The sequence below is a fragment of the Malaclemys terrapin genome, chromosome 2, assembly GCF_027887155.1.
Source record: "Malaclemys terrapin pileata isolate rMalTer1 chromosome 2, rMalTer1.hap1, whole genome shotgun sequence".
In the NCBI taxonomy this organism is placed as follows: Eukaryota; Metazoa; Chordata; order Testudines; family Emydidae; genus Malaclemys; species Malaclemys terrapin.
The window spans coordinates 113,476,210-113,494,491 of NC_071506.1; the positions used below are offsets into that span (position 1 = coordinate 113,476,210).

The following is an 18,282-nucleotide window of genomic DNA, read 5'->3' on the forward strand; positions in this document are numbered from 1 at the left end:
CACAGTTTCCTTCCTTCAGCATAGAGAGGTTGCTCAGGTACACATGCTTTCTCTTTAGAGACAGTTAACTGGTGTAATTGCTACAGGCATGTAACCATGCAGCACTTCCTATGCAAGCCTGCTTTATTAAGGTAAAAAGCGTTACAGAGAAAATATATTAAAAACAATAAAAGCACCTGCACACATGCTAATAAGCTACCAGAATTAATTCCAACTCTAACATGGGCTCTGGCAGGAACCGTCCTTCAACCCCCACCCACCCACTTGTGGTTACAAGTTCATTCCAGCCTCTGCATAGAACAAGCACCCAGCCTTATGAGACCTCAGTAGGCCCAGTTCTTCTAATCCTACCCTAAGGATTGGGGCATTCCATGGAGCAGGGATCCTGTTCATTTGCTGGAGCAGGAAGAAGACCATGAATCAGTTTAAAACCAGACAATTTATTCAAAAACCCTTTCTTTGTGTATTGGTCCCTGGAGAATCCAGTTTGAACTAGTATTTGCATATCTCTCCAGGAGGTAGCTTCAAAAGGTTGATGAGGGAGGAAGTATATCAGCACTCCCCTCCCCCCATCCCTCGTAGAGAAGGCACATAAACAACTGCATTTTTAATGGTGTACCTCAAAGGTGTTATCCCAAATTCAATAAGGTTTAATGTAATTAATTAATTAAATCTTAATTCTGTATGGTTTGTTCAGGATATTACAGGATGTTGTCCATCTGTCACAAGAACATCTAAAAGTGGTTTATCAAGGATTAATAAATGATTAATTGATGATTTAATAATGGTTAGTTATTAACTTCTGGACAGTGTAATAGGTTATTTATAATGATGACTTAAAAGCACATCAGTAGAAGGAATCATAGATGAATGTACCAACAGTATCTGTAACACATACTACTCCATGTCTGTAATATGATTATCTAGTAATCATTCCTTTTATAAATTATTTATAAAAAATACCATTAATATAAAGCGTTACCAAAAATGTTTAACTAACCACTTGGAAAGGGTTAGTGCTCCTCCTGCTTGAACCAGGAGTTGGACTAGATTATTTAAGACCACCCTTCCAGTGCTATTATATGTGATTACTTCTCCAACTGAGGTCTGCCAGCATAATCCTGCTAGGTAATGAGTACCTACAAAATCCATAAAACTCATGTCTTCTAAGCTTTAAACCGGGTCTTGAAATCTTCATTTTATTTCTAAACACTTTTTAATTCTATACAGTTCAAGCCAAAGCTGGAGTTTGAGCATAAAATATCTTATGAAATTAAAAAGATATCCAGTATTTTTTGTTTTATTTCCCCCTATGATATTCACTGACCTCTAATATGAGAAGTATTTATAAATAGCAGGTTTCCAGAATCATGCTAATGCCCATCAGCTCAACTGCAAATGAATGAAGGGGAGAATGTCTTTAAAACCTGGTTAGGACTTCACAGGAGACCCTATGGCGGAGGGTGCCTGGGAGAGGCTTGGCCAGCCTGGCCCTGCTCCCTCCTGGGCAGGCCAATCTACTTTTAGGGTTGTGCCAACTGGCTCTGGACTGCTGGTGATGTGACTGGCTTGTATTACTCTGCCTCCTATTCCTGTCAGATTTTCCCAAGTTCTTTCTGCAGGCTTGAGCCAGTGGAACCAAAGAGATGAACTAGGCCCAGCAAATTGGTACTAGTATATGGTCTCTAAACTGACTTCTTCAGGTAGATTTGGACAACTAGGGCCTGATCCTGCATTGAGCCACACTCAGAATTCCTACTGATACTAATGTCTGTTCAGACATTCAGAACCACTGCAAGATTAGAGTCTGAATTGCTTACCATGAGGAGAGAGAAATCTCTTCAAGCACTTCAGTGCATTCACGCAGGCAATGAACTAGATTTAAAATATAAGAATAGAGAATATTGAAACTTTTTTCTATTGAAAACAGAAGCAAGCAATCACAGGCCTTCAAAATGGTGCAGTTGGTCTTAAAAATTGCAGGAGACGATGGGGTCAGACTCTGTTAAAGACTATGGACAGTTGGGATGACTTGGAGGACACAGAATTTGGAATTTCGTATTCCAAGAAGCCCAGCATTTCACAGTTAAAGGAAAAGAAAACAAAAGAGTTTTTGTTTAGGTAAGTCCCACAATTACATAAGACACTTGATTTGTATTGTGTTTTATTTTATCTTCAATTGGGTTTTAGAGTGAGTTTTCATATATTTTGGTGCTTGACTAAAATCTAGAAACATTAAACTAACTTTATTTTCTTTATCCACTAAGTTAGGGACAAATTCTGCCACCCTTACTAATGTTCAGTAGTAACTCACTCTTAAAGTAGCCTGTAAAGGGGTGGGCTGCCCCTCTGTTCCCTCTCTTGGCCATATCTGGCCCTGCAGGTATGCCTCACCATACTTGAGGCTGACTGGCTATTAACAAGTGTACTTACTTTGATGGAGGCAATGAGAAACCAAACAGCCTAATTCACATAAGTAAGCCTCCCTGTAGTGAAGCCCCATAAAGGGAGCACTTGGGCAACATTTAAAGATTTTGGTCTCAGGTCTTCATTATTGCCTAATGTCTTTTTTTTTTTTTTTTATGCTCTCAGTTGAGGAATGTGGTATATGATATTGGTTGGGGAGAGGTTTTTGTTTTTTTTTTTGTTTTTTTTTTCTTCCAATGATTCTTTCACCTAGTGCTGCATGTTTATTTTTATTTTTTCCATTTTCAGGATGATTATGTTCCTTTGCTCTTGTGTGTTTAAAAAAAACCACATATACACTGAAAATGTACTCCTGTTCAGTCTATTTTACACCAAGTGATAAATGTTTATTTGTGAACTGATTTGTGTATCTCAGTCCCCAGTCAGAGATAAACTTTAAGCATTCGGTAGTCACCAGGCACTGGTGCTCTTAGAATAGACCTGGACACACTTTTTTTCACCCACATACAGCCTCAGTCTACTCCCATTGAAGTAAATAAGAGTTTTGCCATTAACTTCACTAGAAATAAAATCAGGACCACAATCGTTACTTGGAAAAGATTTGTGGAGTTTGGATGAGAGCACTGTACTTATCAGGCTAAAATAAATATCTGTAATTCTGAGTCTAGAGTTATTAGTTAAATTACTAGATATCTTGGTTTTCAGCATGCCAGAGCCAAAGGCCTTGGGCTATATCCAATCAGGAGGGGAAAGCAAAGCTCTGATGCGAAATGACTCTGGAATATCAAATACATCAGCAAAACAATACTACCTGAGACAATCAAGATATCTTCCTGGTAAGGGAAAAATCTTTGTCATGGAGAACACAAGTTTTGAAGGGACTATCTGTGATACCTTTTTATTTTTGTTCTTCTGATTTGATAATTTCACCTTTTATTGACTAGTTTACATTTTCAGACTTTTGGCCAAATACTATTCCAGTTCGTCAGGAATACAGGGCCCTCAAACACAGCATAGTTGGCACGAAAGGACCAGGCTGGGTAGAGAAGGTCTCAGCACCACTTGCATACTGTGGCAGTTCACTCCACAGGTCCACTTAGCGGTAATGTCCAAACCTGCTGACCATATCAGTACCAGATACTTTTGTCCATTGGTAAGAGAGGCTCATCAGCTAACACAACCAGTACAGTTCCCGATATCCAGAACTATAATCCAGTTGACCAATATCAAGGAATTTGAGGACTGAGGACACTGCCAGAGTTGCCCCAGCACAACCTTCTCAGTGACCGCCCCTAATAATAAGAAACTGGTTATGTATTGGTTAAACAAATTGTCAGCATCAAGATTTAGTTTTTTGAACCTTATACTCACAATGGCTTCTTAAAGAACTACTGTTATCCTGTTCATCTATAGGGAAAGCTGACAATCTCAACTGATAGTAGAGTCAGTCTACTATTAAAATGAAACGCTGAAGTTTAGTTTCTCTAGGGTTGCAGCCAGGTACCCAGCATTGAAGGCAGCGCCACTGCCAGCAGCAATGGAGAAGTAATACCATCCCATGCCACCTTTACTTCTGCACTGCTGCTGCTGGCACTGCTTTCAGAGCTGGGTGACCAGCCAGCAGCTGCCATTCTCTGCTCTGCCTTCAGAGCTGGGCAGCCAGAGTAAAACTAAAAATTTTCTGTAAAAATGCAAATTCTGCATATTTCCTTGGCAAACAGATTTCTAGGATCCATGCTAATCAGTCCAACTCCGCGGCTGTAGATTGAAGCCATCTCCCACCTTGATAATCTGAATGATTTTTGGTTTGTCTGAAATTCAGGCAGAGAGGACGACTCAATATTTGTCCCCTCAACACACATCTGTTTTCTTGGGAGTAGAATAGGCAGCTCAATTAAAATCTGAGCAATTTTGTCTACAAAGTAATAGGAAAATTCTTTAATCGCCAGGAACAAGAATAGGGAGCTAAGAAAGGAAGGGGAGTTGTTTACCTATAAGTAGTTGTCTCTGAAAGTAGGCTATAATAAGCTCTCTGGTGCCATACTACTCCTCTCCTCTCCACTATTACACTATGTTACATTCATTTCTATATCAACTTAGCTTGAAAAGGAGCTTTTGGTTCACTTTCAAGTGTCCTCTGCTCTGACTGGTGCAGACTGAACTGTAGCTAGCAGTAGTTGTTGGGGCACTCATGTCCTCCCTCGCCCCTCTCTCAGTGAATGTCGAGCGTTCCAGGGTGAGGATATAAAGGAGTGTGGTGCTCAGTTCCTTCTAAGCTGCAACCAGCTGAATGCTTTTTGTCTGAAGCTCTGGAGTCTTCCCAGATCTGTGATTAAGTTAGCTAGTTTTAAGTAGTTATATAGTTATAGTAATATAATTCCTTACTTGGCATGGAACTGAAGAACAACTCCGGTTTCAAAAGATGTGTATCTTGTCTGGCATTGTTCTGACATTGGATATACATGTAGATACCTGGCACTCACCCTCTACGTGTTCAATTTGATGAATGTTCACAACAAGAGCAAAGAAAGACAGAATAGACTTCAAGTAATCCTTTTTAAAAGAAGCAGTGGAATGGGTTAGCTAGGGAGGTGGTGGAATCTCCTTCCTTAGAGGTTTTTGAAGGTCAGGCTTGACAAAGTCCTGGCTGGGATGATTTAGTTGGGGATTGGTCCTGCTTTGACCCGGGGGTTGGACTAGATGACCTCCTGAGGTCCCTTCCAACCCTGATATTCTATGATTCTATGATTCAGTGTTGGCAAAACCATCTGGAAATGAAACAGGGCCAGGAGCTAAGAAAAGCCCACAGACCGGAGTGGCACTGGACGAGTCTACTAGAAATAATGAGTCTTCTTCCTCTGTTGTTAGGAGTCTCTGTGATAAAGATCAGAAAAGGAAATCCTCCTGAGGCTCTATGTCTAGAGCCAATACTTTCAGTAAAGACTCAGCTGGTAGGGTAGGCATGACTTTCCAGTTCTTCGTGGTGTCAGCCTCTGTGGGGGGAAAAAAGGCAATCTGCAGGAGAAAGACTCCTCTAAACAAAGTATTTTTAAGGAGCCATTGTTTTGATATATATCCTCATAGGAAGGTGAGGAGATGTTCTTCCTCAGATCCGGATGAGCTAGTTCTGAAAGTGAGATGTTAAGGAACCATTGAGATGAAGGAATGCTATGGAACTAGTGACTAGTAGCAGTGTGGCACTGCAGCAGTTAATAGTCAAAGTACAGATTCATGGATCCGATACATCCCTGGTTCAGCCAGTGGTTGATTCCGTTTATAGTAGTGGAAAAGGAAGCAGTTATACTGAAACAGTCCCAGATACGTGTTTTCCGGAAAAGAGAGATCATGTAAAAGAATTGAGAATTTCTTCTCTTCTCCCATCACTTAAAAAGCCTTCTGGTTCCCCGGAGAAGAATTTTTCTCTGATGTCCCATATCCAACCAAGGGTAGTATTATCTCCAGTTCGTTCTGAACTGAGAATAACCTTGGATCAGAAGAAGAAAATATGAATTGTGAACCAGACCTGCGGAAGGAATATTATGGACAAAAAAAGATGAGGGGTTGCCCTATTTTGGATTAAGAAAAATAAACAATTTTTATTGAGGATTTCTATGTATGATTAAGATCCATATTCAGTACCAATCAGTTAAATTTTACAATATTTATTGTAGCTCAAGAAAACAGCTTTTTCACTATCCTTAGTAAAGGTTCATCTCTCAGTTATATCAGCACAACATGTACCTATGGAGAACAAATCAATATTTATTAATAATGTAGTTAAGAGCTTCTTAAAAGGCCTCAATAATTTATACCTTCCAATAAGACATCCTATGCCATCTTGGAATTTAAACATAGTGCTCTCACAATTGATGAATATTAGGGTTGGAAGAGACCTCAGGAGGTCATCTAGTCCAATCCCTTGCTCAAAGCAGGACCAACACCAACTAAATCATCCCACCCAGGGCTTTGTCAAGTCGGGCCTTAAAAACCTCTAATGATGGAGATTCCACCACCTTCCTAGGTAACCCATTCCAGTGCTTCGCCACCCTCCTAGGAAAATAGTGTTTCCTAATATCCAACCTAGACCTCCCCCACTGCAACTTGAGACCATTGCTCCTTGTTCTGTCATCTGCCACCACTGAGAACAGTCTAGCTCCATCCTCTTTGGAACCCCCCCCAGGTAGTTGAAGGCTGCTATAAAATCCCTCCCTCACTCTTATCTTCTGCAGACTAAATAACACCAGTTCCCTCAGCCTCTCCTCGTAAGTCTTGTGCCCCAGCCCCGTAATCATTTTTGTTGCCCTCCGCTGGACTCTCCCTAATTTGTCCACATCCCTTCTATAGTGTGGGGGGCGGGAACTGGACGCAATACTCCAGGTATGGCCTCACCAGTGCCGAATAGAGGGGAATAATCACTTCCCTTGATCTGCTGGCAATGCTCCTACTACTACAGCCCAATATGCCATTGGCCTTCTTGGCAACGAGGGCACACTGCTGACTCATATCCAGCTTCTCATCCACAGTTATCCCTAGGCCTTTTCTGCAGAACTGTCGCTTAGCCAGTCGGTTCCCAGCCTGTAGCAGTGCATGGGATTCTTCCTTCCTAAGTACAGGACTCTGCACTTGTCCTTGTTGAACCTCATCAGATTTCTTTTGGCCCAATCCTCCAATTTGTCTAGGTCACTCTGGACCCTATCCCTACCCTCCAGCGTATCTACCTATCCCCCCAAGCTTAGTGTCCTCTGCAAACTTGCTGAGGGTGCAATTAATCCTATCATCCAGATCTTTAATGAAGATGTTGAACAAAATCGGCCCCAGGACCGACCCCTGGGTCACTCCACTTGATACTGGCTGCCAACTAAACATAGAGCCGTTGATCACTACCTATTGAGCCTGACAATCTAGCCAGCTTTCTATCCACCTTATGGTCCATTCATCCAATCCATACTACTTTAACTTGCTGGCAAGAATACTGTGGGAGACTGTATAAAAAGCTTTGTTATACCTCTATATTTGTAAACACATCCACCACCCATATCCACAGAGCCAGTTATCTCATCATAGAAGGCAATCAGTTTGGTCAGGCATGACTTACCCTTGGTGAAGCCATGTTGACTGTTCCTGATCACCACCTTCTCCTCCAAATGCTTCAAAATGGATTCCTTGAGGGCCTGCTCCATGATTGTGCCGGGGACTGAAGTGAGGCTGATTGGTCTGTAGTTCCCCGGGTTCTCTTTCTTCCCTTTTTAAAATATGGGCACTATATTTGCCTTTTTCCAATCATCCGATTGCCACAAATTTTCAAAGATAATGGCCAATGGCTCTGACATGAGACCTCCCTTTGAACCTTTGGCAAGCTGTAATTTATTTTGTTTGTCTATTAAGACAGTGGGTTTTTTTATAGCCATCACCTATGCAAGACACATACGTAAACTATGTGCATTAATGGCTGATCCACCATTCACTGTTTTTCATAAAGACAAAGTAGTTCTTTGTAAATACCCTAGATTTTTATCAAAAGTGATCTCAGATTGCCATATAAACTAGTCTGCAATTTTATCAGCTTCCTTTCCCAAACTCCAATCTCACGATGGAGAGGATAAATTACATACTCTGGCTGTTAAAAGGGCTTTAGTCTGGTATTTAGACAGGACTAAACAATTTAGACTGTCCCTAAATTTGTTTAGCAACTAAGAAAGAACAAAGGGAAAGCTGTATCTGTACAAATGCTAGGGTTAGAGTATGTATTAATGAAGCTTATAAACTGATGGGGTTGCCCATTCCTCAGGGAATTAAAACATTCTACTAGATAGAAGGAAGCCTCTATGGCTTTTTCTAGATATGTTCCTCAGAGATTTTTATGGCAGCAACATGGAGTTCTGTTTATACCTTTTCTAAATCTAAGGAGTTGTATTTAGATCTGATGCAAGATTTGGCAAGGCAATACTGCAGTCCTTATTCAATTAGGATTCTGTCATCCCGTCTACCTGGGTCAGAATACTGCTTAAGCTATGTCATGAGTGGGAGTATGCAGAGGACACTTGAAAGAAAAATGAAGGTATTTGCCTCTGAGGTTCTTTGAGGTGAACTCTGCATATTGACACTTCCTGCCTGCCTTTCCTCACTACCTTAGAGTCCTACTTACCAAAGGCTTGCAGTCATAGGTAAAAGAACTGAAGTGGCTGGAGCACCACACCCGTTTATACCTTTGCCTTGGGACCCTGGATGCTCACTGATGGGAGAGATAAGGAAGGTGCCTGAGCACTGCAATGGCTACTGCTAGTTAGAGCTCTACTATTCAGGCTCCATTAGTCGGAGCATTTCATAAGTTTGAATATGCAGAGTCCATCTCAAAGAATCTCAGTTACAGGTAAATAATCTTCATTTGCCAAAGAAATGAGTTTGTTATTCACTTTGTAAAAAGTATAGTTGAGGCCTTTCCAGTGAATTCCCTGCGGGGAAGAAAAAAGTCAATTCCTTAATGTCAGATAAAGGCCCAAAGACTCAAGAACATTAATCTCTAAAGAATGTGTCTCTACCTATAGATGGCTCAGTTGATAAATAATCTCAATTTCCTTCCTTTTTCAAGGACATTTCTAATATTCCTCTGGTTCAGAGCCACATTTTTGATATGAGGAGTGTATTAATATATTCATCCAAAAATAGAAACCAACTTCAGCTTGTAAGAAAATCATAGCACCAAGGCAGATTTAAAAAAATGGTATTTAATAGTCTTTCTAAATATTAAATCTGGACACTTATCTCTTACTTTAATTCCACTAGATCTGGGTGCTGCTTTCATGCCGTTTAATCACATCCACCTCTTTCAATACATCTGTGTTTTAGAAATACCAATTTTTCTTTTAGTCATGGGAAGCCTAATATTTTGCATTCCCCTTTGGTGGTTGTAACTGTTTAATGGTTTTATATTTCATCTGGGAAATACATCACTTGGTAGTACATAATTAACTTTTATGTACATAACACATGGCTGTTAATTACTTGATTGCCATAAAAACTTTACTACATTTTTAATATGTTGTTTGACTTTCATTTAACTATGGTAGCTCACATTGGTCACATTAAGGCAGACTTTTACAAGGTTAAGATCAATTGTCACTGAAGCTGTTAAAAGTTTATCTTATACATTTGATCATTACAATTCTCTCTGTACTAGTCTTTTTTAGGGTTCAGTTGTAAAACCTAAGCAGTATGCATCATTCTTTGAGTTATAGGAAAAAAGTTTTAGTTCTTTGTAACATCATGTAAAGTCCAAATACTTTTAATGTACTGTCAAGGTGTTCTTCCATTCTTAAGATTTTAACTGCTTAATATGTTGTGTTTTGAAATTGACGTTCACACGCTTTAAAATTATTGCTTTTCCAAGGTGTAAACCCCAAGAATGTCTCCTTAGTAGCAGCCAGTAAAGAAGGCTCTCAAGGAATCTGGAACAATTCATTGTTTTCTAAACCACTAGGGCCTACTGGAGGAGGTCTGTCTTTGAACAGAACCAATGCAGGTAATTCATAATTACAAAAAGTACAATTGTATATGCCAGATTATTTTGTGTTAATTTTTATTGTATAAAATTAATTTAGGTAAGGTCTCCTAGCTTACAATTGTTTCACTGTATTCTTGCTTTTCTCTTTTAATGTGTATCCCCTGAAAAGAACAGTGTACTCTATATTTATATGCCAAGGTATATATTCACATTTCAGGGTGTGGAGGAAGTACGTGCTAGAAGTCCAATTATGAAGCTCTGCCAGGAAGAATTTGAGTTCTAATCGATCAGAGCCATTAATTTGCTGTGTTAATTTAAGAAAGTATTTTGATTGTATTATTCCTAGTAAATTTGAACGGGAACATTGGATAAAAGAGCAGTCCCTCGTATGGAAAAAAAACAAACAAAAAAGGATGTGGGGTGTGAGCTCATAATAAAAATAATGTGCAATATTTACACAGTGCTTTGTTTGAGGATTTCAAAGCAGTTCTCTAACATTGAACCTGCCAGCCTTCCTCAAACTAAATAGTACTTTACTGCATGAGTAATCCTGCTTTCTTCAGTAAGGTTGTTGGAGTAATGTACTTGACAATATGAGTAAGGATGGCAGAGTCTGGCTTTTGCGGATTAAGCATCACACCACTACTGAACTGTATGATACATACTATATCCCCATTTTACTGGTGGGAAAATTAGGCACAGAGAGGTGAAGTGACTTGATTAAGATCTCTTAGCAAGTTAATGTTAGAGCCAGGACTCTTGGATTCCCAGCCCTGTATTCTAACCATATGACCACATTATTACTTTTTATGATTTTAGATAATAAAGTAATAATTTAGAACCAGTTTCTCAGCTGGTGTGAATAGGTGTTCCTCCATTGACTTCAACAGAGCTATGCTGATTTACATCACCAGCTGAATATCTGGCCCTAAAAACTTTTGTAGCAGTCTTCATCCTGAAGGATCTTTGAGTTTTAAAGACTATGTAGAGGTCTCACTTTCTTGCAACTGCCATGCTCCTTCTAATAAGAGGGAGTGTGGTAGCCAATCTGTGCCATCAACAATACAGGTTTTTCTGTTTGAAAGTGAAGCACATATTATCCGTCTGAAATTACATGAGTAGTGTTTGGTGGGAAGAAGGTCATTACCCACACTGGAATTTTTGACACAATGAGGGGAATCTCTTTCAAATATCTAGCATAGGTATTTATGTGACCCCTTCACTATAGTTTCTGAGCACCTCAAAATGTATTTATCCTGACAATACCCCTGTGAGGTATGGTGGTGCTATTATCCCTACTGTACAAATGGGGAAATGAGGCAGACAGACAAAGGGCCAGATTTTCAAAAGTATTCAGGTGCATAAAGATGCAGAGAGGCACCTAGTGGGATTTACAAGAATGCTGAAGCAAGGTAAGCCCTAACTGACATTGAAATAAATTGGAGTTATATACTTAACTTGCATAGGTGCTCTGGAAAATCCCACTAGGCACGTCTCTGTATCTCTAAGCACCTAACTACTTTTGGAAAAACTTGACCTTGGGCAAGTCATTTAGGACATGTAGTGAGTCTTCAGGGGAGCAGGGTCAAGTCTGCACTCAGGTCTGCAGTCTCAGGCTAGCACCTAACCACTGAACCATCCTTTCTCCTTTAAATAATGCCATGGCATTTTCAGAGACTTCCCTTTAACCTTTTATCGAAAGAAGGACCCCTTCAATCAACAGTACTCTTCCCCTTAATACCATGCTGGGGTAATGCTTCAGTATTGATTCACAGGAGAGTGCCATCTAAAGAACCAGTGGACCTACTTTCTCGAATACCTGGCTTTTTCTTTAAGGTCTCGAGGCCTAGTAGTGACCTGCCTGAATCCATTTTAGCTTATAAAATCGGACAAGATTACAGCTCCAGGCTATAAGAATGTGAAATGAAGCTGAATAATTCTGTTCCAGATAAACTAAAAATCAGTGCATTATATAAACATATAATGAAATGCAAACATATGAAATGGACATAATCAACCTAAAAATCCCACTTCTGTCTGGAAAATGTTGCCTCCAATAACTATACATGAAAGAGTTTAGAGAAGAAATACTATTTATTTTCTGTTTGTTAACTTTGTGCATTTGATAGCACTTTCTAAAGCTATTTTCACCATTTCTCCTTTATAGTCCATCAGTTTTTTGTCTAGCTCTTTTACACAACACCACCAGGGTAAAACACATTTAAGAAAGACACATGAAAATATGTTTGGTAAAACACAAACATTGTCAGGGGGTCCCAAAGGAAGGTATAGCAACTGAAACTACTTTTTTTTTTTAGTCATTTTTTAAATTTATTTATTAGATTTGTCATTTCCCCTTAACTGATGAAATAACCAAATTAAATTTGTTACTTTGTAATGGTATTTTTCCTCTCCCTCAGTGTAACTATAAAACATAACAATTTAAGAGCAGGTTAGTTCCAAATTATGAGGCACTCTCTCTATGCAGAATTCTAGGGTTAGGTTCAGTTAGGCCTGTAGTTTGACTAGCTTACCATGCTTGAGTGATTTAATATATTTACTGTGAACACGTTGGTGATAAATTATATTCTGCTTCCTTTGAATAGAAGCCTGGTGGTGAGATCAATACCAGTATTTCCTACTTTAGGGATCTTACACTTTTTGCAAACATAGGACTGAAGTCATTATAGTTATAAAGGTACTTTAAACACTCATTCTCACCTGTTTTGATTTCAGGTTTTTTCCCTATTTCTGTTTATAAATCACCTAATCAATTCTTCATCTACATTTTCTGAAAGACTGTCTTTTCATCCTTTTCCTCTTTCTTTCTTTCTGCCTTCTCTGCAGAAGAAAACATAATTAAACCAATTGAAAAACTGTCATGCAAAGAAAGGTTGAATGAAAAATTAGAGGAGCCAAAAGGTAATTTATGGCAATTATAGCTTGGGATAGATGATTCTTTGCAGGTTTCATAGTTATGTCATGCATTTTCTTATTTTGCTTTTCTTGTAACAGTTGCTCTTGAATAATATATTCCAAATGATCTTACACTTTTGTTTCAGTTTTAATCACTATTATTCCATGTTGTGGCAAACCCTGCCATCCACCCTGTAAAAGTGAGGGATCCCAGTTGCAGAGGGATCATTTTGGTTTTGCTGTGCAGGAGAGAGGGATACGGTGAGAGGAGGGAATGAAGGGGATCTGCTTGCCACTGAGCTGTGCTCCACAAACTCTTATAATGGCAGGGGGGATTGAGGACACAGCTGGGGTCAGTCAGTCTGTGATTGTTTACTTGCGCATGGAGCAGAGTGAAGGAATTTCCCCATTGTGAACTTCGCTCATAATTGTTTGTGTCAAGCAGGTGATCTCAAAATATATGAACATATTTAAAGACTCCTTTTAGCGTTTTCATACTGAAATACTGGGCCACATCTTTTGTCTATCTGTCAAGCTCTAGTAAACATGCTTAGTTATTGATCCTGCCCCATTAAAGTTAATGGGAGCTTTACTGTTTACTTCAGTGGGAGGGGAGGGCAGTCATTTCCCTAGGACTTAGGCCAACTTGAAAACTAACCTGTAGGCTGTCCTCAATTACACTAGTGCAGCCTCGGAAATCTGAGAACAGAAATTGGCGATATAGTTATTAAATTCATTAAATCATATTTAAGGCTGTCTGTCTTGGTGCCAGCCCTGTTCTGAAGCCAGAGTGTATTCCACCACCATTGTAATAAACCTCAACAGCTTCTGCAGTAATAGGCTTTTGGTGTTCTGCATTAAGCCAAGTGCTTTAAGCACCACAGCACTGTTGCTGTACTAAGGCACACCCTTACATAGCTCACTGCTTTGGAGTATGTCTTATGAATTTAAAATTATTCATTTAAAATGTTGGTTGGTGTTTTTAACAATTTGATAGTGGGAGAGTACTGATCTGCTATGTTCTTCCACTAAGACAGAGAGTTCCTAGTAGAAGGAGAAGAGAAAATAATGGGGGGAAATTTATAAGTATTTTTCTGTACGACAGATAAATTCTGATATATAAAAGGCTGTGTGCACACTAAAATTACTTGGCCAAAATGTTCCAAAGTTGCTAACACCAGTGTATACAAGAGAGTCCTGTTGTTGTCAAGCTCAGAGCAAGTTTCCATGACACAGTGCTTACAGTGCCAGCATTTATAGGACTTTTGTCTCCACTAGGGTTGCTTCACATGCACATTTTCATGATGCAGCGAATCCTGTCTACATTAGCACTTGCTCTATTCAGCCACCTGTGTATCTGCACTATTGCTGGAAAATGGGTATGAAGTTTTCTAGGGCAGAAGCACATGCATCTACACTAAGTGCTTTTATACCTTTGCAGCTTGCTAAGTAGATGCTAGCTGCAACTGTGCAGAGCAACTCCACTTGGTTACACTGATTTTACACTGATGTAATTGCATTTACTGCAGTGAAATCACACTAATGTAATGGTGTGGAGAATATAGATGTGAAACAGAATGCCTCACACCGTATTCACTGCAAGCATTACAGAGCCTGTGGACTGTTTCCTGGCAGAACTGATGCATAATACCTAAGGAATATAATATCAGCTCTTCATATTTTTGGATTATCCCATTACTTGCTTCAGATGGCTCAATGGCTATGACCTGAATGAGGAACCATGCATGCACTGTGAGGGGCAGAGGTCACATCCTGGTACACCCTTATACTTGCTGATGCCATGACAGAGTCTGTTAATGAAATGACTGACTTTACATGAGCTTGTATTGTCCAGGGGGGTACTGGGTAGTACAAGATGCAGATATCTGGGGGAAGTCTGGGACTGGGAATTTGTTGGTGTTGATCTACAGCAGAGGTCCCCAAACTGTGGGGCACCTCCTCCCCGCAGGGATGTGTGAAGGAATGTCCGGGGGGGGCACAGTGGGGCCTGGGTCAACCCTGGGGGGGGGCCAGGGAGGGAGTGCCACCCAGCTCCTTCCCGCCCCCAGCTCTGCTCTGGTCCTGCCTCCAGCCATATCCCCAGCCCCATCTCCAGCCTTCGTGCGGCTCTACTCCCAGCCCGCCCCAGCTTCGGCAACTGGCCACGGCTCCATTCCTGACCCGTAGCTGAGGCTGTGGACAAGGCCGCGAGCGGAGCTGCATGTGGCTGTGGCTATGGACAAGGCCGGGAGCGGAGCTGCACCTGGCTGTGGGCCCAGTTGCCAGCCCCCACCACAGCCCAACTATGGCTCCGTTCCTGCCCCTGGCTGCAGCCCTGCTCCCAGCCCCAGACCCGATCCCAGCTGCCACCCCAGTCTCAGTGCCCTTATCCTTGTCTGCGTTTTTCCCCTCCACCCCCCGAGCTGCCGCCCCACTCCCAGCCCCAAGGGGCAGGAGTGTGTGGACAGGGATAAGGGGTGGCATGACCTCAAAAGTTTGCGGACTGCTGCTCTACAGTATAATTAAAGAATGGCAGGCTGGCTGGCTGGCTGGCGCACTCTTGCAGTATAGCTAGGGGTAACTTACATGCTGGAGGCTGTGTGTGAGCAGGCCAGGAGTGGTTGCTCTCATAGTGAAGCAGTGTAAAATGCACCCCAGGCTGGAGAACTGAGGGGACGTGCTATCCAACAGTCCAGATTGTACCCTGGGTAATGACACAGGGACATGTTTTATTAAAGGTTTATCTTTCATCTGGACTTTGTCATTCTTTATTGATCTGCGTTTTGGTGTGGTGTGGGATGGATTGGGGAGGTAGGGAAGCTATGTATTGTTTCAGCTGCTCTCAGCTCTGCCCTGAATGGAGATCTGAGGAGGTTAGCAGAAAGAGTACCACTTTTGCTGACTCCTGAACATGGAGGTGTGGAGAGGGCACAATAGAGCTGAGACTAGCCTGTGCAATCTGCTCATAAATGTCTGTTTCTCTGGCTGCTCTTTTGCTGTCCTTGCGCAGAGTCTCTTTTCCTCCCAGGCCAAGGAGATCCATGACTTCTTTCCTGCTTCAGGCAGGAATGGGTCGAGTAGCTCTGTGTGTGGGGGTATGATTGCATGCTCACAGAAGTGGGCTTGTAGGTGTGCTCATCACGATGGGCAATCAGGAAAAGGTATTTCAAAAACATGCTGAAGATTTTAAATAGAGAGGGTGGGTTCCGGTCTCTGTCTCTTGGGTAGTGGAGTTCCAAACTGTGACCAAGGTGACCACTGGCACAGGGGCATTGTAGGACAGCTGCGAGAGAACTGGTAGGGTCACACATGTGATTTAATGTCTACTCTCGCAGTGTGTCGATGGAAGGTGGACTATGCTTTTGCATCTTACAGTGAGGTGGTGTTATTGTCACTGTAATGTGGTGGTTAGATCAGTCGGGGAGAGATTTAGGTGCAGATATATGCAGAACTAGATTGAAACAAGTAGACTTCAGTCAATCTAAATTTGTAATGTAGATCAGACCTTTGCATCCTAGGTGGACTCTAAGTAAAGATGCACATATACATTTTCTAAACAGACATCAGTTTCTTATATAAAATTGATACTTTTCAGGGTTGTTGTACCATGAATAAGGTTTAGTGACCATAAAGAGCAAGTAAAGATCTGTTGGCTGCCTGAATCTAGCTCAAAAGTTTAAAACTTTGTACATCAATGTACAGACCACCTAACCAGGAAGAAGAGGTGGATGAGGCTTTTTTTAAACCGTTAACAATCATCCAAAGCACAGGACTTGATGGTGATGGAGGACTTCAACTACCCAGACATCTGTTGGGAAAATAACACAGCTGGGCACAGATTATCCAACAAGTTCTTGGAATGTATTGGAGACAGTTTTCTATTTCAGAAGGTGGAGACAGCTACCAGGGGCGAGGCTGTTCTAGATTTGATTTTGACAAATAGGGAGGAGCTGGTTGAGAATTTGAAAGTGGAAAGCAGCTCTGGTGAAAGTGATCGTGAAATGATAGAGTTCATGATTCTAAAGAATGGTAGGAGGGAGAACAGCAAAATAAGGACAATGGATTTCAAGAAGGCAGACTTTAGCAAACTGAGGCAGCTGGTAGGTAAGAGCCCATGGGAAGCAAGTCTAAGGGGAAAAACAATAGAAGACAGTTGGCAGTTTTTCAAAGAGACATTATTAAGGACACAAGAGGAAAGTATCCCACTCGGTAGGAAAGATAGAAAGTATGGCAAGAGACTACCCTGGCTTAACCAGGAGATCTTCAATGATCTAAAAATCAAAAAAGAGTCCTACAAAAAGTGGAAACTAGGTCAAATTACAAAGGATGAATATAAACTAATAACACAAGTACGTAGGGACAAAATTAGAAAGACCAAGGCACAAAATAAGATCAAACTAGCTAGAGACATAAAGGGTAACAATAAAACATTCTACAAATACAGTAGAAGAGGAAGACCAAGGGTTAGGGTTGGCCCGCTACTCAATGAGGGGGGAAAAATAACAGAAAATGTGGAAATAGCAAAGGTGCTTAATGACTACTTTGTTTCGGTTTTCACCAAGAAGGTTGGTGGTGATTGGACCTCTAACGTAGTGAATGCCAGTTAAAATGAGGTAGGATCAGAAGAGGCTAAAATAGGGAAAGAACAAGTTAAAAATTACTTAGACAAATTAGATATCTTCAAGTCACCAGGGCCTGATGAAATGCATCCTAGAATACTCAAGGAGCTGACTGAGGAGATATCTGAGCCATTAACAATTATCCTTGAAGTCCTGGAAGATGGGAGAGATTCCAGAAGACTGGAAAAGGGCAGATATAATGCCCATCTATAAAGGACAACCCAGGGAATTACAGACCAGTCATCTTAACTTCTGTACCCAGAAAGATAATGGAGCAAATAATTAAGCAATCAATTTGCAAACATCTAGAAGAAAATAAAGTGATAAGTAACAGTTAGCATGGATTTGTCAAAAACAAATAGTTTCAAACCAATCTGATAGCTTTCTTTGACAGGGTAACAAGCCTTGTGGATGGGGGGGAAGTGGTAGACGTGGTATATCTTGACTTTATTAAAGCTTTTGATACTGTCTCCCATGATCTTCTCATAAATAAACTAGGAAAATGCAACCTAGATGGAGCTACTGTAAGGTGGGTGCAAAACTGTTTGGAAAACCATTCCCAGAGCGTAGTTATCAGTGGTTCACAATCATGCTGGAAGGGCATAACGAGTGGGGTCCCCCAGCGATCAGTTCTGTTCAATATCTTCATCAATGATTACGATAATGGCATAGAGAGTACACTTATAACATTTGTGGAAGATACCAAGCTGAGAGGGGTTACAAGTGCTTTGCAGGACAGGATTAAAATTCAAAATGATCTGGGTAAACTGGAGAAATGGTCTGAAGTAAATAAGATGAAATTCAATAAGGACAAATGCA

At 40.8% G+C, this 18,282-nt stretch overlaps 1 protein-coding gene across 2 annotated transcripts in view; it reads left to right on the top strand.

Moving 5' to 3' along the window:
- Window positions 1-18,282, top strand: part of MAK (male germ cell associated kinase) — a 47,680-nt gene that overhangs the window by 22,956 nt on the left and 6,442 nt on the right. The window contains exons 10-13 of one of the 2 annotated variants that reach the window (XM_054018517.1): window positions 1,931-2,121; window positions 3,133-3,263; window positions 9,815-9,946; window positions 12,776-12,850. In XM_054018517.1, coding sequence (XP_053874492.1) covers window positions 1,931-2,121; window positions 3,133-3,263; window positions 9,815-9,946; window positions 12,776-12,850 — 529 coding nt within the window. The remainder of the gene's footprint in view (window positions 1-1,930; window positions 2,122-3,132; window positions 3,264-9,814; window positions 9,947-12,775; window positions 12,851-18,282) is intronic. The other variant, XM_054018518.1, reaches the window with a different exon arrangement.